This window comes from Tenrec ecaudatus, chromosome 2 (genome assembly GCF_050624435.1).
Source record: "Tenrec ecaudatus isolate mTenEca1 chromosome 2, mTenEca1.hap1, whole genome shotgun sequence".
NCBI lineage: Eukaryota > Metazoa > Chordata > Mammalia > Afrosoricida > Tenrecidae > Tenrec > Tenrec ecaudatus.
Window position 1 is genome coordinate 141,372,714 of NC_134531.1, and position 26,259 is coordinate 141,398,972.

The 26,259-nt window shown below is 50.5% G+C and overlaps 1 protein-coding gene across 1 annotated transcript in view; it reads left to right on the forward strand.

The window, feature by feature from the left end:
* SLC25A48 (solute carrier family 25 member 48) overlaps nt 1-24,946 on the forward strand; it is a 51,213-nt gene extending 26,267 nt beyond the window's left edge. Inside the window, exons 6-8 of the mRNA XM_075542689.1 lie at nt 14,623-14,880; nt 20,004-20,137; nt 24,824-24,946. Of these exons, the coding sequence (XP_075398804.1) occupies nt 14,623-14,880; nt 20,004-20,137; nt 24,824-24,946 (515 nt within the window). The remainder of the gene's footprint in view (nt 1-14,622; nt 14,881-20,003; nt 20,138-24,823) is intronic.
* Nucleotides 24,947-26,259: the final 1,313 nt, after the last annotated feature.

Here is a 26,259-nt window from a genome sequence, read left to right on the forward strand (position 1 = left end):
GCATCTGAGTTGGTATCCTATTAATTCCTGGAGACTCGTTTTTGTCCAGTGACTTCAGTGCAGCTTGGAGTTCCTCCGTAAACACCATTGCTTCGTGATCTTACGCTACCTCCAGAAATGGCTGAATGTCAACCAGTCGTTTTCGGTACAGTGACGCTGCACTCTTTTTATCTTCTTTGGATGTTCTTCTGTCGTCCAATAGTTTCCCCATAGAGTCCTGCAATACTTCCAAGCTTGCCTATTTTTTTCTTTTAGCTTGAGATATGCTAAGTGTGTTCTTCCTTTTTTGTGTGTTTGTTGCACATTTCACGATATTACTTTACTTTGTCTTCTCTAATTGCCCTTTGAAATATCCTATTCTGTTCTCTTAGGTCATTCTTTCTTCCATTGGCTTCAGCTACTTTCTATAGAAAAGCAAATTTCAGTGTTTTCTGACATCCGTTTTCTTCTTTTGTCCCCCTCCTGCGTTTTTCATGACCATTCACTTTTTTCAAAGATGATACCCTAACTTCACCCCACAGCTAAAGTGGTCCTTAGGCACTAGTGCGTAGTGCCCCAATTCGTTCTCGAGTTGGTCTCTCTATCCGGGTGGGATACACTCCAGGTCATATTTTGGTTCTCACAGTCCAGCTTTCATCTTCTTCAGCTTCCATTAAAGTTACATGCACGTGTGGATGAGTGTTTACAGCTATTTCTTCTCATACAGCCTCATGCCACATCCGCAAGTGAAACTTTGTTTTATCGACATTACTCAAGTCAACTCTCCCTTGAGGAGGCAGCTCTTCCTCAGTTGTATTTTGAGTGCCTTCCAACCTGAGGACCTCATCTTCTGTTCCTACATCAGACAAGGTTCCGCTGCTTTTCAAAAGACTTTTCACGGGTCTCCCCCACATCCCCCCACCCCCAGTACATCCCCCCAGTCTATACCCTTATTTCTAGTCTACCTTAGTCTGAAATCTTTCCAGCCTTGGCAGCCCTAGTGGCACTTAAAACACCAGTGGCATAGATTCTAGCAATACGTGAACCACCACAGGATGGCAAACTGACAGAAAAGCATGGCTCTAGGCAGGGGAGCTCATGAAATACACACCAGAGCATGAAGCCCTTTCGGGTCTAAGACACGGTGTGATAATGAAATGGGGGTAGCCATTCCTGTGGTCTCCCCGAAGGGCCCAGACAAGCCCAATGGAGAGTGTCATCAGTGTGTCTCAGGGACCCCCACACCCTCAGGGTTTGTCTCACTCATTGGTAGCATAGTTTTGCTGCTGCCATAAGGTTTGCAGATGACAACAGACATTATTTGCCAGTGATGGGTAGGGACTGCCGATGGTAACCTCACTGCAGGGGCACACATTGCTTCATTTCACCGCTGCAAATGCCTACATGGAAAGGCAAGAACTTTAGGAGCACAACAAGGGCCACAAAACCCAGAAGACTAATCAGGCCACCATGCAGGTTGACAGTCCTCAAGTCTTCTGTGGCCTGCCCATGGGGAGAAGAGCTTTCAGGGGTTGTCAAACTATGGCCCGAGGGCCACATTCAGCCCCCTGAGGACATTTATCCCACCCAGTGTTTTTGCTGCTGCTGCCTGTCCTGCTTAGCAGCCGACTCATCCAGTGTGCATAGGAATTTGTTCATAGTTTTGTTTTTTTAAAACTATAGTCCATCCTTCCAATGGTCTGAGGGACAGTGAACTGGCCCCCTGTTTAAAAAGTTTGAGGACCCCTGAGCTAGCGCAATGGCAGCCCAGGAGTGCAGGGAGTTGGTGAATGAGCAAGTAGGCATGCAGCTGTGTAGATGGAAGAGGAGTCTGAGCTCTGGGCAGTTCCACTGGCTCCTTTTCACATGGGGGTTCCACATGACAAACCAGGATTGATGAGGGTGCATGCCATGTCGTAACGCATTAGCGTGTCAGTTAATCCACTGGTGACACACTTGGCTTTTCTGTTAATCAGTTGACAGACGTGAGTTATTATTGTCAATTCTGGACTTGACATCTGCACTGGTGGTTCTTGAGCCTGGGTGGGTAGCAGAGGTCACTCACAACAGTCTTGGTGCTGGGCCAGAGCAGCTTAGATTTGCCTGAACCAGCACTTCCAGATTTGGAAGTCACATCAGGACAGAGTCGTAAAAATAGGAACGATGCTGACTACTGTTCTTCAGTCAAGCATATCCACATACCCTGCATTTGAGTAAAGTGCAGCCGTAAGGACTAACACCCACATTCTCCTTTGACTTCCATAGAAGCCAAACAAGGGGGCTGGCTCACTTACTCTTCCCACTTGACAGATGAGGAAACAGAGGCCCAGAGAGGCTGTGTCCATTGCCTGGCATCGCACAGTTCAATAGTGACTGACCAGGAATCAAATCCAGGGGCTGCTTCCAGTCCAGGGTAGTTTCTGAACCATCAGCTGCTCTTGAACTCTTTGGGTCACAAGGAACTGCGGACTCTTTAGAAGCAGGGAGTGGGCAAGAGCTTTCCAGCTGGTCAAACCCCGGGGAAGAAAACTGGGAGGTGCTCAAACTCAACCCAACCAGGCTATGTCAGTAGTCCGGCTGGAGAGCTTGGCCTACTCACTGGGCTCTTTGGGACTGGGCCGCAGGCACCGCCCAGATCAGGTGGCAGAAGCCACTCTAGTGGCGCAGCTAAGGGCTGGCTGCTAACGGGACAGTTGCTTGTGCGAGTCCACTAGCTGCTCCACGGGAAAAGAGGTGGTCTGCCATAAAGGGTACAGTTTTGGAAACCCTTGGGGGCAGCTCTTCTCCATCTATCAGGTTGACTATGACGCTGAAGCAGTAGGTTGGGTATGGCTTTTTGCTACGTGGGGCCGTGCTTTTGGTGTTCTTGGAGGTTTCGTGCAAGGTCTCTCACGCAAGACTCAGGTAGGGCCAGCTCTTGGTTCAGGCTGAGTGTAGGAGTCCTTGGGAGGCCTCAGAGCTGACACTTGCCCTGCGCTGATGCTCTGATGGGACCCGGAGGCATGCTGCACCTGCGAAGAACAAAGCACAGGCTGGAAACCTCAGCAGCACCAACAGATGATAGCAGTGAGCACGGGCTCGGCGGGCATTGTCCTAGCCTTTCTAGTCTACAGCCTGTGGCTGCTCCCGTGGAACAGTAGCCCACAGGTAAGGAAGACCCAGGTGACAAGGGGCTCCTATGGGTTTGCAACATCTTGAGGATGTTCATCTTTTCTGTTGTTACAATAGCATCTCTGCATATAATGGAAGTGGTTGTACGTGTACCCTGGGGGCTTCGAAACAGCTGTGGGGAAAAGAGACTGGAAGAAAGATCATGGGATGTGACCACAAGCTTTTGGAAGCCCTCTCCTATGTGTGAGATGGTTTAGGGATCATGTCAATTCATCCGGGCTCCCTTGAACCAACTTCCAGCTTCCAACTTCCGTTTTGAGAGCCTGCTGGACCTGGAACACGTAAGCCTGCACATCTCTGACCAGGAGCCAGCAGGGCCTCTGGATGGCTTATTTGTCAAGCCTCTTCTGTAGGAACTGGCCTTTGAGAAGTCACATTGTGTTCCCACCTCACCCCCCTTTCCCCCAACACACACAAAGAGGAGGTCTGAGCAGCCTTTTTTTTTTTTATTAAATCATTTTATTAGGGGCTCATACAAGTCTTATCACAATTCATACATACATCAATTGTGTAAAGCACATTTGTACATTCATTGTCCTCATCATTCTCAAAACATTTGCTCTCCACCTAAGTACCTGGCATCAGCTCTTTATTTTCCCCCTTCCTGCCAACTCCTCCCTCCCTCATGAACCCTTGATAATTTATAAATTATTATTATTTTGTCATATCTTGCACTGTCCGACATCTCCCTTCACCCACTTTTCGTTGTGCATACCCCAGGGAGGAGGTTATATGTGGATCCTTGTAATTGGTTCCCCCTTTCCAACCCACCCTCCCTCCACCCTCCTGGTATCGCCACTCTCACCACTGTTCCTGAAGGGATCATCCACCCTGGATTCCCTGTGTTTCCAACTCTGATCTGTACCAGTGTACATACTCTGGTCTAGCCAGATTTGTAAGGTAGAATTGGGATCATGATAGTGTCAGGACAGTGGGGGTGGGGGAGGGGGACGGAGGAAGCATTTAGGAACTAGAGGAAAGTTGTATGTTTCATCATTGCTACACTGCACCTGGCTGGCTCATCTCCTCCCCGCGACCCTTCCGTAATGGATGTCTAGTTGCCTATAGATGGGCTTTGGGTCTCCACTCTGCACTCCCCCTCATTCACAATGCTATAATTTTTTATTCTGATGATGCCTGATACCTAATCCCTTTGACACCTTGTGATTCCACAGGCTGGTGTGTTTCTTCCATGTGGGCTTTGTTGTTTCTGAGCTAGATGGCTGCTTGTTTACCTTCAAGCCTTTAAGACCCCAGATGCTATATCTTTTGATAGCCAGGCACCATCAGCTTTCTTCACCACATTTGCTTATGCACCAGCTTTGTCTTCAGTGATTGTGTCGGGAAGGTGAGCATCATGAAATGCCAGTTTAATAGAACAAAGTATTCTTGCATTGAGGGAGTACTTGAGTGAAGGCCCAATGTCCATCTGCTACATTAATGCTAAACCTATACATATATGCACATAGATCTATTTCCACATCCTCATATATAAATATATTTACATATGTACATGCCTTTATTTAGACCTCTATAAATGCTCTTTGCCTCCTAGCTCTTTCCTCTATTTCCTTTTACTTCCCTCTTGTCCCACTATCACGTTCAGCCTTCACTTGGGTTTCAGTAATTCCTCTTGGTTACATTACCCTTGGTCACGCCCTACCAGGCCCTAGTGGCACTTTGCATTTCTGAGACTGGCCAAGGTCTGGCCACTCTTGAGTTTCCAAAACTCTGGCCTCCTTCTCTGGGTGGGCCGGTAACTTGGCAATATGTTCCATGTCCAAGGTCACAACCCACTGAAGACATTGGACAGCATTGTCTGAGAGAGAGGGGACAGGAACAAAATGACCCTGTGTCTGTGTTTGAAGAGCCAGAGCAATATGCCACTTCTAGGTCTCTGGGTTCCAAGGAGAGGGAGGATGGCGCAGGTCAGTAAGCATCGAAGCCTCTAGTCTGAGCCAGTGCAGCACCCCCCCCCCCCGCCTGTAAGGTAGGTAGGAGTCCCTGCTGGGGGCACATGGGGCACAAGGCTTGTTACCCAGTTGCCTTTAAGCTGATTCCAACTCATGGTACCCTCACGGAGCGAATCAGAGTAGATGTCTCCTCAGTCAGATTCTCCATCTTTTCCATTAACAACCCAATGCTTTAGCCCCCGCACCATCCAGGGGCCTCCAGGTACCTATATGGACTGGCGGGACCTGGAATCTCTCCTCCATCGAGGCCCTTGACAGTGGTCTCCTGGCCCAGACAGGAGGCCAGCCTGCAAAGTGTTGGGCTCTCGGAGCAGGGCAGTAGTGCCTGACTGTCACAGCGTGTGGTCTCAAAAGCAATGACCAGGAGTGAGCTGGACAAGTCTGAGGGACCCTGGAGGGCTCTTTTAAGAACAATACAGGCCAGTTCCGCTCCCAGGCAGAGGCTAGGGGCAAGGAGGAAAGCCAATTTCATTGCCAGCCTGGGTGCAAGGAAGGACTGATGTTCCGAATTGAATGTGGAGAAGCAGAGAACATCACACGCGTCTCAAGCTAAAGCAGTACCTCTGGGCATCTTGGTGGAGCAATGGTTAAGCGTTCTGCTTCTACACAAACAGGTCGACAGTTTGAACCTCCCCAGAAGCTTCCTGGATGGAAGAGGGGGCACTTGCTTCTATAAAGATGACAACCAAAAATATCCTATGCAGCAGCTCTTCTCTGTCATTGGGGGCGGCAGGGAAGGTGTGTGTGGGGTGGGGTAGGGGGGGGGTCACTATTCAAATCTATTCAACAGCATCCCAACAATATAAATTGAATCAATCATGCAATCCTAGTAAAAGTTATGAAATCCTCAAGAGAGCACCCAAGGGCCAAGTACTCATGGTGAGAAGATCAAACTTGGAATCTTATCTTTGTCCTCCTTGGAGAGTCACACCTTTGGGTTAGGGAAATTGAACACATTTTACTTTAGATTAGAAATCGATTCAGCATCAATTCCTGCACACACATAGGTACATGCAATCAAATGCTGGTGTTTCAGGTGCTGGGCAGTCTCCATTCAGCATGACCCCGCACCTATTTCTGGTCCATTCTGGGGTTCTGAAACAGATGACACCTGAGTCCACAGATTCAGATGGACTCTGAGCCAATAAGCTCCCCAACTCACTTGTGAAGGGTTACTAAAATTTGACTTCCACAAACTAAAATGAGTCTTTTGTTGGTTATCTAGAATCATGATTTGCGAGGGTCCAAAATTGTATTCTATAGAATAGAAGGTCCTCATGAATCAGACCACAATAATCCCTTTCCTAAAAAGTCTGGCTGCGACACCCCAGCGCCTTGCCACCAACAATGTGTTGGGGCACATCCTGGCAGCTCATGAACACCGGTAATAATTCCTGCTGTTTCCTAGAAGAAAGCTTCTATTCCATCAGCCACCGTGCTGTTTTGAGCTGTTAGATTTCCATTTTGCCTCTGATTGCTTGCTATTCAATGAAAAATAAATATTAGCTGAGATAGATCATCATTGTAGGTTTCCGTGACTGTTTAGGAGCTCTTGGGATGCAGGGGTGCATGTGGGGCTGCTAACCCCAAGGTCAGCAGTTTAAAACCAGCAACCATTTCACGGGAGAAAGATGAAGCTTTCTACCCTTGTAAAGAGCTACAGTCTCAGACACCCAGCTCTACCCTGTCTACAGGTTGCTCTCAGTCAGTTTTGACTCCATGGTCGTACCCAGTTCAGTTTTTGTTTTGGGTGACTGTTTGGCTAAGTGATGCCAACAGTTATATTGGCACGTAATGTACATATCATACAATTGAATAATTGAACAGTTCAATGATGCAATCATATCAAGGGAAATTGTACCCTCACTGCCACATCTATCTCAGAGCATCTCCCCCTGCCCACAATGTTCTTTTGGTGCATGTTTATGTCAGGCATACTTTGGGCCAGAGCTGTAATGATGAGACTCTGTGATGTGTTGCTCTGGGATTGTAATCTGACTCACCACCACCACCACACTGCTAATGCAGCTAGATGGGACTTTAACCGCTACTGCCCCACAGGGAAAGGTTTGCTTCTCCACTGAGTGCCATCTGATTGATGTCACAAGTTCCTGTCCCTGGACAAGCAGGAGAGGGTAGGTGGTCAGTGGACTCCTTGTTCTGCCTAAGTGGACTCTGACCAAAACCGGTGTGAAGTGTATGAAGGCATTTTCTCCATAAAGTATGGTTAACGTGCTTGCAATGGTCAAAACTGGCCAATTGCACATCCCGAAGGTCTCTATCTTGGACTACGTGTAAATCACACCTCAATTAGAAAACCAGCCAACAAGAACAAAGACCAGATACCAGAAGAGGAGAAGGCCAGGGATCCTGGGGAAGGAATGACCCACCAGACACAAACCAAAATGAGGAACGTACTAGGAACAAGAAAAGGAGATGCTCCAGATGTGAGGAGGCTAAAGCCCGGTAGCCTAGTGGGTTACGAGTTGGGCTGCTGGCCCCAAGGTCAGCAGTTCAACCCACCGTCTGTGCCACTGGAGGAAGATGAGGCTTGCTGCTCCCTTATAGTCTTGAAAACCCACAGGAGCAGTTCTCGTGTTTGTTATACGTTGCCATGAGTGAGAATCAACTCGATGGCAGTGAGCTTCATTTGTCTTTTAAAGATGCATGGCCACTACTAAGTGAAATATATGATCCTGGACTGGATCTTCTCCTGGAGGAGGAAATGCTGCAAAGGAAACAAGAGCCCAAACCACGCACAATTCGACTTTAGACTGTGGATCCGATGGAAGTGTTCCATTTAGCAAAGCAACTAACTGTAGCGTGGTTATGTCCAATAATATCCTTAATCTTTGGAAATACACACTGAAGTATGTGAACACTGTATGGGGAATTGGGTTTGTGGTCACAGACTCAGTCCATGGCCATGTGGGAATTCACCTTCAAATCATTCGTAAAATACAATTACATGTGAGAAGCAGGGGCGAGTGGGTGCATAAAAGCGTGTCCTCGTTACATATCCTCAGAGGCAAAGCGTAAACAAGGGCAAGAATTCCCCGTCTCATGACACAGCAGAGTCTCAAAAAGCTAATGGGAAAATGGCAGTTACAAGATAAGGGGCTTTTTGCATGACGGTTTGGAAGTCTCCTTGGATTTGAGTATGGAACCTGGGGGGCGTATTGGTTACGCATTAGGCTGTGATCCAAAAAGCTAGGAGTTCAAATCCACCAGCCTCTCTGGGCGAAAGACGGGGCTCTTTATTGCCGTTAAGGGTTATAATCTCAAAAACTCACCGGGGCAGTTCTACCCTGTCTTATGCAGAGAGAATCGCTGTGAGTCAGCATCTAGTCTTTTAGTCATTTGGATCGGAGCCAGGAGGAACCACACTGAACAGCTATTCATTTAGGGGAGGACCCTTTTGTATGTCTTATCGTTAGTAATATGGATTACATACCATGTTTCAGTACAAAATTTGCTGATGGTATCATTGTCCTGCAACTCCCCCAAACAAATAAAGATTCATAAAGATACTGCTCATAAAGGCAAGGGTCACGAAAAAAAAAAAAAGAGGCACTTGAGTTACATCAGAACTCACCGAGGGTGGAGTGACTGGCAAGGAGCCCCGTGGTGAAATTAAACTGGTAAGCTTTAATTCTTGTTTGGTTCTTGTTAACCAGGCCGGGCCAGGGTTTGCAACTGTTTTTTCCAACAGCTGTACATCCAAACAAGCAAGATTGTTCAGGACACTGCTTCAATCAGCAGCTCCCGCCAGCCTCACCCTGGAACAGCTTCTGGAACAGCTCCCGCGAGCTGGAGGTGAGAGCGGCACATACACTGTTCGATGTGGCTTATTCCGCCTAATTTCACACACAGAGCTGAGTGAGGAGGAAGGTACTTGACGGAGAGCAGCAACAGACAAATAAAAAGCAAGTCAGGTAAAGTCTTAGCGAGCAGACGGATCTGGGAAAAGAATCATGCAGGTTTTCTATATGGGCCCGTCTTTTTGCAAATTTGAAATGATCTCCCAGAAAGGGGTTTTGAAAAATACGTTGGGACTGCAGGAGTTTGAAGGAGTTTGGAATAAACTTTGGTCCAGAGCTTCTGGACTCTGAAGAAGGCCGTGGTACCCCGTGCAGATGGAGGTCAGCATTCCGGGTGGCAGCAGTCACTGTGTGACCATTATATTGCTGTCATCATAATAAATGGCCAATTCTCCAGCAATAAAAAGATAAACTGCTATGTTACAAGCCCGGGAGAAGAAAGAGGATTTCCTTATTGCTCAGCCTAGGAAGAAAGGAAAGTAAAGTACAGGCTTGGTTCTTGTTGACAAGGCCGGTTTGAAGTGTGGCAAGTATTTGCCCAACATCTCTGCATATCCCAACAAGCAGTTTATCAGGACACTGCTTCAATCACTAACGCCCGCAAGCTTCACCATACCCATCGCTGATTCATGGAAACCTTGACTCCTGGGGCAGGTCACTACTACCCAGATGTGAACGTGGCAAAGTGTGTACATGGGGACAGTGACATCTCCCTGTCCAATGGCAAATGCTCCCAGATAACCCATGCAAGCCCGATAAATAACCTATTGATATGGCTACGACCAGAGTGATCGTGGGTTTGGGAGAGGAAGGACTGTCGCTGACTTCCCAGTGATTTCAAAGGAGCCTGTGCCCCCGACACAACCACCATTCCCACGCACAGGACCCCCTGTGGGAACCACCGAGGAGGCTGTGCCTGGACTCAGCCCCTGCCCAGGCTGTGCATAGTCCACCATGCATGACAGTGGTTTGCCTTCTTGCCCCCACACAGGTGGTTCCGCATTCAAGTACTAATGGAGAAGTCAGCAGTTCAAACCCAACAGCCGTTCCAGGGATGGAAACCGTTTGTCCAAGCACACTTCCTGGGTATCTAGATACAAGCCTCACCTACTCTCTGGGGTGGGTGAAAGTACAAGTCACTTTATGGCCTAGTCGCCCATTCGGTGTGTGGAGTTAAGACAGGGAATATTGTATCCCAGCCTGTCATCTGATAATAGGTGGGACTGTTTTTTTAGGGGGGGGAAGGCTTGCACTTTCTGCGTGGAATGAGAGTGCCCTGCGTCTCAGACAGCATGTGTGCAAACATGGAGACACTGTTGGGGTGTTAGACTTGGGCAGCCCAACAGCATTCACCCCCTTTTCTATCCTGTCATCCTCACTCATCCTCTGGGACAGGCAGGGAGAGACCAGCATCCACACTTGCTGGATGGAGCTGGGGGGCCTTTCTGGTCAGGAGTCAAAAAGGGGTGGACACGTGGAGAGGACGAGGCACCCGAGAGAACAGACAGGGACAGCCAGTGGGAAGGCTCAGGGGGACTGAGAGAGAGAGAGAGAGACGGTCTCTGCTGGGCACTGCAGCCGGAGAAGGAGCTGTCAGCACACAGGTAGTCCCTGGCCCACAGCTGCCCCATTCCCAGGACTCCATCGTCAGTCAGCTCTGATGTTAGAGCTGAATACCACTACCGCCCTCCTTTTATTTTCTTAAAGTTTTTGTTATTTTTTAATCATTTTATTGGGGGCTTGTACAACTCTTATCACAATCCATACATACATCAGTTGTATCAAGCACAGTTGTACATTTTTACCATCATCATTCTCAAGACATTTGCTCTCTACTTAAGCCCCTGGCATCAGCTCCTCATTTTTATCCCTTCCCTTCCTGCTCCCCATAAGTTTTTTTTTATTATTGAGTTTTAGTATCCATATCTTGACTAATCCAATCTTCAGTTGTTGTTTGCGGTTGAAACATTACATCTGAACTTACAGATCCACAATGGCCCTAGAGGATAGTATAGGACTGCCCTGTAAGTTTCCAAGACTGTAACTCTTTACGGGACTAGAAGGCTCCAACTTTCTCCAGAGGGGCAGCTGGTGGTTTCAAACTGTTGAGATTGTGATCACAGTCTGATGTGTAACCATATATAAATGGAATATAGGTATATATTTTAAAAACACACAAGTAATTTTAAAAATTACCCGAAGGGGAGGAATTGTTGGACGAACATTGGTGTTCTTTGCGTGCGGTGAGAGCTCCACCTCTGGAAGGCTCTGGGCCAGCGGGCCTGTCTGCGGTGACAGGGATGGCGTGTATCGCCTGCAGTGTTTCTCTTCTCAACAAAAACATTTCACTGCCACACCTCACTGCTTCCTGGATCCATCAGCACTGGGGCTGTAACGTCCTGGGTTTCGCTTAGAAAAAACTTCAGATAACACCTGCACTTCTCTCAGAGGGTTTCTCTGACTGCATTGGGTGATCCGGCTCGTCCGCAGGGTTTCCAGCAGCTTCGTCGTCGGCTCTGCCTGCGTCTCCAGTTACACGCGTGTGTAGGAGCCGCATCTGTGCGTGAAGCGATGTGACTGCACACAGCAGTCTTCTCCCTGCTGTTGCACCAGTTTTTCAGCATCTTCAAGGCCTCCCATCCACGGAGTGGCTCTTGTCTCTTTGTCAAAATCATCGATTGTATGCCAATTGCTTCTTTGTGACTTTTTGAAATTCTTCTTGATGATGGTTAAAATGGTCAAGCGAGAAGGGTCCTCCTCACATGCTACCTCTCAGATTTTCTTTCCATTCCCATCCCCTAATGGTCTTCAGCGTTCTGTCCATGTGTAGAGCCTCCAACAGCCTCGGGGAGTGTAGGGGTGAATCATTATGTTGCCACCTCCAGGTTGGGCACTCAGAGGGAGCAAGATGAGACAGCTCCAGGGAAGTTCCCCCCGTTGGAGACCCTCCGTGGGTTGGAATGGACTTGATGGCCGTGGGTTTGAGGTTTGAGCCGGCCTCGCTGCTCTTTTTGGATCTTTCAATCACGTGACTTCTGTTTGCTGGAGACATGGCTGGAGGTCCTAGCAGGGCAGGTGTTAGTTGCGGAAACTTGAGCAACTCCACTTCAGATTGACACCTGATGTTTGAAGTTGGAGCTGTGAAGTCTGTCGGGCACCTGCAAAGTCTGCGTGTGGTCTGTCCTTAGAGTAAGCATCTTATGGCTTTATTTATTTATTTTTTTGGTCTTATGTCTTTTGAGTTGAGCATTGACCAGCTTTCTCTGTTAAGACTGCTGACACCAACTGTAGTGTAGATCAGGCCATAGTCTGCTATACAGCAGTCTTGTGAACATCTGAGAACAAAAGATATCGGCCAATTAGACGCTGCAACATTGTATCTAGTACATGTTACTAACAATAAGACATTCTACCCCTTCCATCCCCCTCACCCAAAGTCCCTCAGTAGGGTTGATCGTAACTCAAATACACGAGTCAGGAACTACCTCTCAGCCAGTGGAGGTCAAACAGGAGACAGCAGGCCCTGGAGTCCCTGGACTTTGAGAGCCTCCCTTCAGAAATATTGGATCTAAGGCCCGAGGCAACTGAACCAAAGGGCTAACCAAAAACTCACCACCATCAATTCCATGCCAACTCAAGGAGACCCTATAGGACAGTATGGAACTGCCCCTGTGAGTTTCTGAGACTGTCACTCTTTCTGGGAGCAGAGAGCCCCATCTTTCTACCAGGGAGCAGCTGATGGTTTCAAACTGCCGACCTTGCTGTTAGCAGCCCAACCTGTAACCCCTCTGCCACCAGGGGTCTTGAGCAGGTCAGATGGACGGAATTTCTTAGAGACCAGCCCTGAGGTGACTCTAGCCGCCTGATAGTTTGGTCAGTGCTCGGTTTTCCATGGGCACTTGTCCGTAGCTTCCTCTTACGAATGCGAATGCAGATTATATGCAGGTGGACTATAACGTTAGCGCCCCACGACAGGCTGAATTGCGACAGAGCAGATGCCAAGGGCAACAGACATGTTGCCGGAAGCGTCTACAGGTTTCTGCCTTGCCAACTTTCTCATTTCAACCCCCTGTCAAGGCTGGGAAGGTGCGGGCAATCAATTCAAGCCCTAGCAGGACTTCAAGTACTGAACAACAACCTGCCAGCTCTGACTGAGCTCATGGAAACATGGAAGGGGGCTGATTCAAATAAACAAGACCCCTTATGCTTACATAGAGTGGACTCAAACTGCAGTGGGTACGCCTCTCCCAAGCTCCCCCTTTGAGACTCTAGGCCTGTCTCATTAGATCTTAACACCCCAAGAGCATACTCTCTGTCCTCAGTCGTTGTAGCTAACCCAGAACACACACAAATAGACTGTTAAGTAGAGGTCATTGTAGCTTGAATACCTTGTGAGATACTTAAGGTTTATTGTGCCAACCTGGCCGATAAACACATGTGGGGTTAATTGAAAGGTGGAGAGATAAATGGCTCAGTGAGTCTTGCCTTTTGAGTTCTCAGGTCTCTTGCTTTCTGATGGTCGGACCAGGGTGCAGCTGTCTTAGCCAGTTTCCTGCTTCAGCTTGCAAGGCTCACTTCCTGTGAGATATCCCTGAGGAGAAGCCACATGGACCCACAATGATGCAGCCCTGGGTGCTGGAGCAGCCGCATGGAGACTTCTGCCAGCACTGAGATGCTTACATACTCAATTATTCATCGTTGCTCCTTCAGTCGGCATCATTGTGTATGTTTTGTGAGATTGAGGAGGACTTTGTAGATCGGTGTTGGACATATGAGCTAATGTTGAACTTATGGGCTTGGACAGCACTGGGTTGGGATGCCTTCTTAATGTGCATTTACCCTTTATATAAAACTCTCTCTTATACATATGAGTTTCTGTGAATTTATTTCCCTAGTTTACCCAGACTAACACACCTTGTAAGTCAGGAACTATATGTAGAGGTAGTGACCTACCCTTCTAAGTCAGGAACTACCTGTGGAGGTCAGACAAGGAGACAGCAGGCCCTGTGGTCCCTGGACCTTGAGGGGCTCAGGCCACTGATGTGACCCTGTCAGCTTTTCCAGGGCGTGTCCTGGCCAGGGCTAAAGTAAGTTGGTGAGGATGCACCCAGCTATTGGATTCTGTGCCCAATTTCTGCTACCCACCTTGTAAGCATGGTCCAGCTGATGACTTGCTTAGCCTCCACAAGGTTCCGAGCACCATGCTGAGCATTTTATATGCATAAACTTATAGTAAAAGTAGCCTGGGAGGTGGAACTGGGATTCAGAACCAGGTCTGTGTGACTCCAAATCATCTATGTGTGCACATACACACAGGCATCCATAGACACACATGTGCATGTAGTCTATTGGATTGGACAGCCCTTCCTTCGGAAAACCAGAAGATCTTGGTCAAGTTTGACATAGCTGCTCAGAAGCAGCTTTCAGTACAGCAGCTGAGGAAGACTTTCTGAAGGCCGGACAGAAACCACTGGTCCCTTATCACTGGCCAGAATTGGCCCCATTCTAACTGCATGTTGGCCAGGGATCCTTGTGCTGATGTCAGAGTCCGGTGTGAGCTGCCAAGGATGGCAGAGGCTTTGCTAGGATCAGGTGGTCACCTGAGAGCCAGCACTGGCAGAGACCGGTCCAGTCTGTGGTCCCCTAGGTCACTTGCTATCTTTTCTCTTTCTCTGCAGCCGATCTTCATGTGAAGTCCAACACTGTGACTCGGGGGCAGCAGCCGCTTTACGCCGGGCCTGTGCACTGCATGGCAGCCATTGTGCGGCAGGAAGGCCTGGCTGGACTGTACCGCGGGGCCAGCGCCATGCTGCTGAGGGATGTCCCAGGATACTGCCTCTACTTCATCCCCTATGTGTTCCTGAATGAGTGGATCACGCCGGACACCCGGGCAGGCCCCAGCCCCAGTGCTGTGTGGCTGGCAGGAGGCCTGGCAGGTAGGGGCAGGTGACAGCAAGGGGCTCTTTGTCCTCTGCCTTCCACAGCAGCGGGACAACTGGTGAGCCTGCCAGGCATCCCTGGTCCAGCCACTTACTCAACATTCCTCTTGCTTGCTTTTTCTTAATCTTAAAATTTTTAATTCATTAAAAAAATGTTTAACAATATCATTGACATGTAATTCCAATATCACACATTTCAATGGTTGCATCACATCCCCAGAGCTGTGCAGCCACCAGCTAGCATCTCTATTGAGGATCATGTATGTCAGACCTGTCATCAGTAAACGTCTAAGAATGGACAAGGGGCCCCCTCCTCGCCAGCCTCCTTCCCTTTGGCGCTATGGAGATGTCAAGTCTTAACTTTGGCTCAGTTGATAGATCTCTTTGAAGCACCTGACTTGTGCCAGAAGGAGCCATGGTGCGGTAAGCCTTGGGCTGCTAACCACAAGGTCCGCAGTTCAAAACCACCAGTCTCTCCTCTGGAGAAAGACAGGGCTTTACATGCCCATACAGAGTTAAAGACTCAGAAACTCACAGGGGCTGTTCCACTCTGTCCTAGGGGGTCACTGTGACTTGGCAGTCAACACGGGTCAGCAGTGCATTTGGTGTGCCTTGTTTGTTGGTTTGGGTTGGTTTTGAGGTCTTTAGTTGAGTATCTGCTTGCTGTCTGAGCATTTTGTTAGTTCCCTGAGGTAAGGACCAATCTTGCCTTTTCAACTGAAGAAACAGAAGTTCAGAGAGATTAAGTAACCTAATCCGAGGCTACCAGGAGCCCTGGTGGCCTGGCGGCTAGGCGATGGGCTGCGTGAAAACGGCTGCCAGGACACTGGTTTCTACGCTCATCACTCTTAATAAAAGAGAAGGGGGCACCAGACTCGAGTCGGGGAGTGATTCGCAATTTCAGGGTTGTCCAAGGATGCATCTGGCTGCTGTCAGGAGAGTTGGCTTGCGACACAGATTGAAGGTTATGACGGTAGTTAAAGCAAGCCTCCCTGCGAGTCGGGACCCAGGAGGATCTCTCAGCAGACAGTGGACAGCGGCAGTCCTGGTGGTACTGTGAGCCAGGCATTGGATGGCTAACTGCACGGTTGGTGGTACACTCCACCCATCACCCCTGGGGAGAAGCATGATGCCCACGTCTACTCCTGTAAGACGCCACCCTCTAGGGGGATTCTGAGGCAGAGTCAACTCGATGGCAGTGGATCTGGTTTGGGGAGAGGGGGGAATGGTGTATAGTGAAGGAAAGGAAGCGTCCAGAATGCTTCCAAAATGTTTAGCTTGAGAAACTGGAAGAATGGATTTCCATTCACTGAGATAGGGCTGAACAGGCCAGAGCCAGTGAGTCACTGGTTGTTTGGGCCACCGGAGTTTAGATACCTGTGAACCATCCTTGGGGAGGCGCAAGCCTAGAGCTCTGGGGAGGAGCCCGGCTGGAGGCGAGTTTGGGAGTCATCAGCATATAGAGGGTATATTGTTATGAGGTGGGTGTGAGAGGTAGACAGGGTCAAGGACAGAGTCCTTAAGAGGTGGAGCAGATGATAAGGTCCCAGGGAGGGAGACAAGATAAGTGAAAAGGTGGGGCAGAGAGGAAGGGCAGGGAAAAGGAAGCAGGGGAGGAGAGGGGGGAGGATGAGACAGAAAAGGAAGCAGGGGAGGAGGGAGGGGAGGATGAGACAGAAAAGGAAGGAGGGGAGGAGAGGGGGGAGGATGAGACAGAGGTATTCACGCTCTGTGAAAGTAAGACAAGCTTGACCAAGACCCAGGCTGCGGTGAGGCCGAGGAAGGTGAGAGATGAGACACGTGGCCATTGGATTTAGAATGTGGACTTCATGAGGACTTTCACCAAAGCCCTTTCAGGACAGAGAGAGGGATGCGAAGATCCGATGGAGATGACATCTAACAAGAAGAGAATGAGGCAGGAGCCCAAGTGGTTGGCTCAGGCCAGTGGCTCCACATGAGTCTGAGATCCGAAAGAAGGGATCAGAGGGATGGGGAAAGCCAAGCCTCAAGAATGGTGGGATTTCCCATGACGAGGAACCATGGGGCACCCCAGTTGCAAAGAGTTGGTTTTAGAGCATGGCTGTGTTAGAGGCTGATGGGAAAGATCCAACAGAGAGAAGAAAATTGAAATTCCTAATCATCATCATCATCATCAATACCAACAAACTCCCAACAAACACGTAACACACATCTTCACCATGTTCTCGCTCGGCCCCAGGTTTCTGAGGCCCGTGTGGTCCCTGGTTCAAAGGGAGTAGTCCTGAAGTCCGTGTCGGCTGAGTGGACACACAAGGCTTCTACCTGCTCTCGTGTCTGCTGAGAGCAGGTGTGATTGTCCAGGAGGCTGATCTCAGGTGAAGCACCCTCATCCGGGGCTCACGGACAAAGGAGCATAGCAGGGCAGTGACAAGGTCAACTCCTGTAGAAATGGCCTCTTATCCCCTGCAGGTAAGGCCTTTGAGGTCCAGGGGAGACTAGAGGGTCCTAGGCAGTAGTCCAAGGGGGCTGAAGGCTGGGAGGGACAGAGGGCCTGGGCAGACTGAGGTCTCCTTTGGGAACTCTGGGGAGCAATTACAAAACCCTGCAAACCAGCAGCCCTGGACTTTGGCATCAGCTGGCTGGTTCTCTGCACCCAAGAATGTGTTAATTTCTGTGTTTACACAATAACTGGGTGCTGTTTTCCTACAATCCATTAAAATCACAAAAGTTTCCAAACTAGGGCAGCTGAGATTGTTTTGTCAGGTGACCCGGTGGCACATTGTTCCAAGGCTTCTCTCCCACATGTTTAGGAAAGAGATGTTTGGAGGCTGGCACTGCCCTTGTTAGCAGCCCTAGTGTCATAGCAGTTGCTCGCTTGGCTGCTCAGCGGCTCAGCAGTCCGTCAAGCAGCAGCAGCAGCTCTAGGGGACAAAGACAAGGCTTTCTACTCCCATGAAGAGCTACAGTCTCAGAAACCCGCAGGGGCAATTCTCCTCACTTTCTACTCCCATGAAGAGCTGCAGTCTCAGAAACCCGCAGGGGCAATTCTCCTCGGCCCTATCGGGCCGCTGTGAACCAGCATGGATTCAATGGCAGTGAGGGAGTGGCGCAGTGGACTATGAATTGGGCTGCTAGCCAAAAGGTCAGTGGTTCGAATCTACCAGCCACTCCATAGGAGAACAATGAAGCTTTTTGTTCCTGTAAAGATTTATAACCTCAAAACCCCAAAGGGGGAGTTTTACTCTATTCTATGGGGTCGCTATTCTCTGGAATCAACTCAATGGCAGTGAGATGTTTCAATGCTCTTTTTACCGTCCAAGGTGCCCTGGTCACATAGTGGATTACACGTGGCTCTCTAACCACGAGCTCATCAGTTGCAAACCACCAGCTGCTCTCCCGGAGAAAGAGAAGTCTGTCCAGCCCTGTAAAGATTTGCAGTGGCAGTTCTACTTTTACCTTAAGGGTTGCTATGAGTCAGAATTGATTCGATGGCAGTGAGCTTGTTTTTTTCTTTTTACAAGCTAGGTGGATGCTTCCTTGGCCAGTAGCAAATCTTCAAGTGTTTGTTAAGCTTTTTTGTGTATATGGTCCCAGTATATCCTACCTCTAAGGAGCCCCCAAACTGCGACCCTAGGCTACACCCTGGGCACTCTCTCCTGGTTCCCAGGAACTGTGCTGTGTCGTGGGTTACTCATTCAACTGGTAACAAGATCAGCAGTTCAAAGCTACCAGTTGCTCCTCAGGGAAAAGTTGAGACTTCCTGTTGCCACTGCCCCACTGAGGCTGCTATGAGTCAGAATGGACTGGCCAGCAGTGGGGTTTGGGGCTGTGTCCCTGCCACCGTGTCAGATGCTGGACATGCCTTGTTCATGTGAGCCTCACAGGCACAGGGTTCATTTCATTGTGCACGGGTGTGAAGTGTGTTTCCATGCTCTTCAGACCGGCTCATGGGCTCGGTTTGAAATCAGGCTGCACGCTGCTTGTCGCTCTCACCCATCGAACAAACTCCAGCTTGCTATCTGCCAGGAAATTCAGAAGGAAAAAACAAGTCTCTAATTTGAGGGACGGGTGGGGGTGGGGTAGGGTGGAGAAATCCAGTCCTAAGAACCATTAATGATCGTACATAATTTAAAACAAAATGAGGGCTGATATCTCAGGTTGCTTTATACACCCATCTCCTCGCTCAGAACCAGGAATGTGATTTTCCTAACTTGGGCAGGCGGTGACACCGGCTGGACCACGCACACACCACGCCACCGCCCCCCAAGCCACCAGCTTGAGAGTGTGCCCAGGGGAAACTGTGTACATTGCATGGGGTGAATCTGCGGTTGCACAGCCCTCGTTAAAGTGCTGAGAAGCAAGGAGGTTACTTTGAGGACTGAGGTGCACCTGCTCTGAGCCACGGTACTTTCCTTTGCCTCGTTTGCATGGGAACACTGGACCTTGAATAAGGAGACCGAAGAAAAGTCCGTGCATTTGGACCACGGTGCTGACGAAGACTGCTGAAAGTGCCGCGGACTGCCCAAAGAGCACGCGGATCTGCCGAGGGAGAAGGACAGCCGGATGGCCCCCTCGAGGCGAGGATGGCGAGGCTTCGTCTCCTGCACTTCGGACGTGTGGCCAGGAGACACCAGCCCCTGGAGAAGGACATCCTGCTTGGGGAAGTGGAGGGGCTGTGAAAAAGAGGGGGACCCTCGATGAGGAGGATTGACACTGTGGCTGCAGCAATGCACTCGAACAAAACAAGGAGGGTGCCGATAGCTAGCGCGGGGCCGGGTGTCATTTGGTTTTGTTGTGCAGAAGGTTTCTGTGAGTCAGAATCAGCTCAATGGCACCTAACAACAACAGTGACAACAACAACAACAACGACAACGACAATGACAACCACAGTGACAATGACAAAGGAGTCTGCTCTCATGTTCTGGAATTTAAAAAAAAATCGATCGTACTGTCATTTCTCCTTTTGAACAAGGTTCTTTCGAACCTCCTATTTCCATTGTGTAGACCAACGGGCCGGGCATAGAACAGGTAAGAGACTCAGGCCAGTTGTAGAGAAAGTGCTGGAGGGAAGCCCAGAACCCAGCCTTCTGAGGACCTCACCCTGAGCCCAGCCCCTGACGCCTGCTTGTCTCTCTTTCCAGGAGCGATTTCTTGGGGAACAGCAACTCCAATGGATGTGATGAAAAGTCGACTCCAGGCAGATGGGGTTTATGTCACCAAATACAGAGGTGTCCTGGACTGTATCTCCCAGAGCTACCGACAGGAAGGTCTCAAAGTAAGCACCACAGCCAGCATGCAGAGCCCCTTCCAGTCCTGGGAAGGGGCTCAACCATTTGTGGGGGTGTGGGGGTGGGGGGGGTGGTGGAATGAGAGATGACAGAGAAGAGAGCCGGGGGTGATGGCTATCATTTCAAACAATATAGGCCCTGCACCAACATCTTCACTTGTGGCCCAGGTAGGCAAGTGTTTCACCTGGCACGGGTTCAGAGAGCACCAGGGATCTGCCCAGGGCCACACAGCGGGTGCACGGCTCATCCAGAAAGGGGGGAATACCTTCCTTCCTTCCTTCCTTCCTTCTTTCCTTCCTTCCTTCCTTCCTTCCTTCCTTCCTTCCTTCCTTCCTTCCTTCCTTCTTTCCTTCCTTCCTTCTTTCCTTCCTTCCTTCCTTCCTTCCTTCCTTCCTTCCTTCCTTCCTTCACTGCTCACCCTCTCCCCTCCCTCGGGCGGGAAATTCCAGCACCGCTTTCCACCATGACTGACCCACAGTCATCCCATCTTGCCGGCTCTGCTGTGCTTGCTGCTCTCCCACTTGAGCCAGCCAGGTTCCATAAGCTCTGGTCTCAGCTGTCAGGGCCGCCTTGGAGCTTCCAGCTTGGTTCCTGAGGCTTTGTCTCTGTCTCTGTTCTCCCTGTAGCCGAAGGCTGATGCAAAACACAAGTCCTCTCCACCCCCACATTGCCCAGGGTTGTACACGCGGTCATCTCACTTGTCTAACCTCCTTCACTCCTCCTGGCTCCATCGGGCTCCTTCCTCTTCCAGTGGACCTCCCCACACGTCCAGGCCCAGGATCGTCCCCCGCCTCCTGTCCCCGGAACCCATGTCCTCCACTGCTCTTTGTCTGCACCTACCTACCCCTGATGACACCTCTATAGTATCACCCGCTTATCCTCGTCTTGGTTGAGCAAGTACCAGGAGGTCCTGTTTCATCAGCCCCGAACTTAGGGAAGACCCAGTTTCAGATGATCCCATGTTGAGGAAGATAGGAATATACTGTCTGAAATGTATAAGATTCAAAATCACCCCAAAGAGCGCTCCAAGGGCTCAATCTGAAGGGCAGCACCACCAGAAGTCAACGTAGTCTTGCTCTTACTGTGAAATGCCCACTGTCCTGTGCGTGTGGGCCGATTGATTTCACAGTGGTTACCAAGGGCATTTGCTGTCATCAGGTCAATGTTAATTTGACGAACACTCACTTTTAGAGTCTCTGGAATGTGCTAGGAACTTGGAACACCGTGGTTCAGGAGAGAGGCAAAGACCACGCTCCCGACGCCCTCTGTGAGGGAGCCAGCAATGGGACCAAGTCTCAAGTCGACGTACAGAAACACCCAGGGCACAGGAGGGGAGGGGGTGGAAGTCTCTGCTCCGGTCAGAGCACAGCTGGGATGTCCCCTCGGGTCACCGCTGACTGGGCCTTGGGGGTGAGGAAGAGGTCCGGACACTGTATCTTTGGAAGAAAGGCTGCAGGACTGAGGTTGCGTAGCAGAAAACAACACAATAAAGACACGATTTCATTTCTGTCTTTACATTTTAAGAGTGGGCACACTTGGAGTTGTTGCCCTCTTGTATTTTCTTTTTATGGGGCCTCCTTGGCCCCCTCTTTTCCTTTTGGTGTCTGAGACAGAAGCATAGTTTGTGATTCAGTCAACAACAAATACAGGGATCCAAGAGAAAGATTCAAACTGGATGTGATGTTTTTATTTGAGATGTTTCTATCTCTTCAGCCCAAATTAAATATATTATGCTCTCAAAGAGCCTATAGAGGCAAATTGTTTTTCTGATGTCCTCTCCTTCCCAAGTTACTGTACACTGTATCAAACACGCTGCTAGAAGGAGATGGGGATGATGTCTTAAGTGCATGGTGCTGGGCCCAGAGTGACATTCAGAGGCCAGTTTTATCTTGATGAACCATCTCATTTGCCAGATGGTGCTAAATTACTGAGCATGTTCTTTCTATATTGATTAATTTAAAAAGTAGAAGAACATTGGCAGGTGGGCAAGCTTCCTGAGCTCCTTGGTCCCTCCAATACCCCCGGAGAGACTATTGAAAGCGGGTGCGAAGAGGGTCTGAGCGGAGTCAGACGGCAGCCATGGCGGCAGGCACAGTGGTCAAGCACAGTGGTCATGCTCTGGGCTGCTGAGCGCAAGGCCAGCAGTTGGAAACCACCAGCTGCTCTGCAGGAGAAAGATGGGGCCTCTTCTCCTGGACAGAGTTACAGGCTCAGTTCCACCCTGGCGGATAGGGTTACTCTGAGTCAGCACTGACTGACTAGCAGTGAGTTTTGTTGGGTTTGTTTGATCTGGTGTTGGGGATTCACAAGACCCTCACAGGGACCACTGTCTCCTCTCAAATCTGATTTCTGTGACTCCCGGGGAGACAGACAAACAGTGAGTGAAGGGAGGACTGGGTGAGAGGCTATGCTGAGGACAGGTCAAGTCTGCAGAAGCCACGGGCCGGATCTGATGTGGCAGGTCATGGAAGGCTACCAGCATCCTTGACCATATGCAAATAGCATTCCAGGACAAAGGACCCGGAAAGACCTGTGAGAGCGGAGCACGTGCCTTCGGAAAATGACTGGCCTTTGGTCTGCTCAGTGGCCACCTGGAGGTGGCTCAGAGCCCGCACAGGGGAGGCTCTGAGGGCTAGCAGAAGGGGGTGGGGTGGGTTATGACCCTGGCAATGAGAACTCATTGAGGCTCCAAGGAGAGCCTCAGCCTGGTGGTTTTAGGTTCTGAACATGTAAAGGTAGAGCCAATCGATCCATTCCCTGCTTGCCTTCTTTGGACCTGGCTGCAGCAGCCGGAGGGCAGCCTGAATCGTCTGCAGGTTTGAATCGGCCAGGGCTCCCTGCAGACCCAGCACTGTGGGAGAGGAGGCGTGCCCTCCCCGTGAGGTCTCGCTTGGCTCAGCCTTGGGAGGGAAGCCAAGCTGAAGCCCACAGGGAGCATTTGTGGACACGTCTCTGGAATTTTCCTCTCAGAGCCTGACCTAGTTCCTCACTGTTATTCAGTCACTCTGGGGGAGCCTGGGAATTCCAGAAAGTTCAGACATGAGAAAGGAGAGCTGAAGTTACCTGGAGCCTTCTTGGGCACTGCCTAAGGGGCTCCAGGGTTTGGCTGAGCCGCTTAGCTTGACATTGGATCTCTTCTCTGGGGTTGACTGTCCTTCAGGGTCCACCAAGACCCCCCTCCCCATTCCCATTTGAGCTGCATCTTCTAGACTGTCACTGCATCTGAAGGCTCAGCTCCAGCCCCAGACAGGTGACCTGGCAGCCCGAGGGAAGCCTGACCCTGCAGATGCACGTGGAAGGGCTGGACATCCACTACTGGAAGTCATAGCACTTGTTCTCTGTCTTACACTTGCACCATTGCACAAGGGTCAGACAACAGGTTATATCTCAGGTCTGGCATGAGATACAACATTTGTGCTTAGGTGGGATCTGCCTTTAGCCCTGTATTTCTTTCCAGAGTCCCTGGTAAGACCCTCCCCAAGCCCTTCTCTGTGCTCATCTCTCCCTGGAGTAGGCTTCCTTCCCCTAGCTGGTGATCGAGTCCCCCCCAGGCAGGAACCACACACAACACATCTGCCAGAACCACATACAACACATCTGCGAATTCTGTTAACCCCCTCCCCTACTGCCCCATCCAGCACAAATGGGAAGGGAGATCATCGGGAGGATGGAGATGGGTCTTATAGTGTTCCTGGGGGAATGGAAGGGCAGTGGGTGGGGTATTCAGGGCAGGGTTTAGCTGTTCCTAAGTATAAGTGGTTAATACAATGATCAAGATTGCACCCTCATCTGGGTTACAGTATCTTTATGCAAAAATGATGCCCACGTTCTGCCATTGTCACCCACCTCGCCCTCTCCCCACCAGGGGCTTTCATAAACCATTTCTTTGCCAATTTGCTGTAGAAAACGTTTAGCAGAGCCTGCTGACCCAGACCCCTCAAGAGAGGAAATGCGACCCTGACACACAAATACAGAGCGTGCAGGTTATTGGCACAGAAACACTCCACTGACCCAGGTCAGGGTCAGGGTGGAGGTGGCCAGCAGGTACAGTTAGCTCTGCTGGCTACATGCCAGGGCTGTGTGGGCACTTCAGCAGCACCAGCTCCTTAGTCCCTCAACAGTTCTTTCCATTAAATTCTATCATGACACACGCCCCTTTTATAGTTGGGAACACTGAGGTCCAGAGTGTCTACTACCTACCCAAGGACCACAGCTGTGGGGTGGCAGAGCTGTGCCCCAACTCTGCAGGCTCCTCACCTCTGCCTGAGGGCTTCCCCGGGCTGCCACGTTGAGGCTGTATCACGACTCTCTCGTGGCAGTGGCTGGTCAGGACTGGTCCTCTACCCATCCTTGCGCAGTGAGCAGACGGCAGGGTCAGGATTCTGGAGAACAGTGGTGCATGTGTGTGAGAGAAAGAGCACTTCAGCCAGTCCACACGGCCTTCGGCAGCTTGCCATTGACAGCACCAGAGCCTAGGAGAAAAGAGCCATCGGACATGACAGGGATTCGGGAAGGAGACAATTGGCGTGCCCTGTCTAGTCTCTACCTGAGCAGACCCTTTGGGCTGCAGTGTCCAACCCAAGTCAAGGGTTGGCGTGGCACAGCCCCAGCTTTCCTGTAGCCGAGGAGGCTGAGGGCCAGGCCACGGTCATAATCTAGCCTTCTGTGCAAAGGTGTTTTTCAGGGGCATCACCGTGAATGCTGTGCGGGGGTTCCCCATGAGTGCGGCCATGTTCCTGGGCTATGAGCTCTCACTGCAGGCCATCCGAGGGGACCACGCAGCAATGGACCCGTGAGCTCAGGTGAGTCTGCTGCCTTTCCGGCCCTAGGGGCTCCCAAGGCTCAAAACGCTTCTCTGTCATAAAAATACAGGTTGGCCTTCTGAAAACACGCGCCTGCCGTTCGTTTCTGTGTAACCTGTGTTAGATCTGGGCTAGAACTGCCACTCTTGTGGTCATCACATAAGCATTTCTGAGATGCCCACCTGTGATGTCCAGGCCCGAGGCCCCCCGGAACTGAGCTGGCACCGAGCTGACCTCTGGGCCAGTCTACAGGCCCCCACGCAACAGCTGTCACAGCCATGGAGAGAAGATCTGTCGGCTTCTCTGCACACATTCCGTGACCCTGGCCCTGAAGCGAGGCCTTGAGCCAGGTGCCACCCCCTGCTCCCATGGGCCATTGGAGCCTGGTCCCTGGGACCCAAAGCCTTGGAGGGAGGCCTCTGCCACCACTCCCTGCATCCTTTCTCTTTGAACAAAGATCATTCAACCTGAAGGATCCCCTTATCTCTCACCAACACCCTAACTGTATCTTCTCTCTCACCTCAGGCCTTTGCTCAAGCTGTTGTCTCTGCCTGATAGCCTCTCCTCACTCCCCTCTATGCCACCCCTCCCCGCAATCCCTGCCATAGTTGTCCATGGCTTCACTAATTCCTCTGTGTCATCTGATCTTGACTTGGAAGTCTCCTCCTCCAGGAAGCCCTCCCTGATGCCTCCGCTGGCATAGGTTGCACCAGCCCTAGGCTCCCTCCCACAGGTCCTGCTTGACCCTACCACAGCACATCACCCTATGCTGGCCTGGCCACTTTCCTCACTCCTCAACCAGCCGGAAAGTCCCAGGGGACCTACAAGGACTTTCCCCACCTTTGTCTCACAGGTACCTAGCACGGAGCCGGCGCACACATGTTTGCACGCTCAGAGAAGGTGCGGCGACCTCTCTACCTTTCCTTGCTCCTCCTCCCGGTGTCTCCTTCTCTGGCCTCAAGCTCGCTACCTGCAAAGCCAAGGCAACAAACTGGGATGTCGCCGAATTCTCTAGTCAACCAAAAGACCACTCCGTTTCCACCTTGGTCTTGAACATTTACCCCAAATGTTTGAGGTCTATTTCCCACCTTCATTAACACAAACTAAACATACTACCACTGAGCCCATTCGGACTCGCTGTGGGCCCGTGGGTTAGAGGAGAACTGTCCCTCTGGGTGTCTGAGACGATCAGTCTCTGTAGAAGTACAATGCCCTCTCTCCCGCAGAATGGCTGATGGGCGTGAACTGCTGGCTGCGCGGGTGGCAGCCCAACGTGAGATCCATTATGCCACCCGGGCACCTTTCCC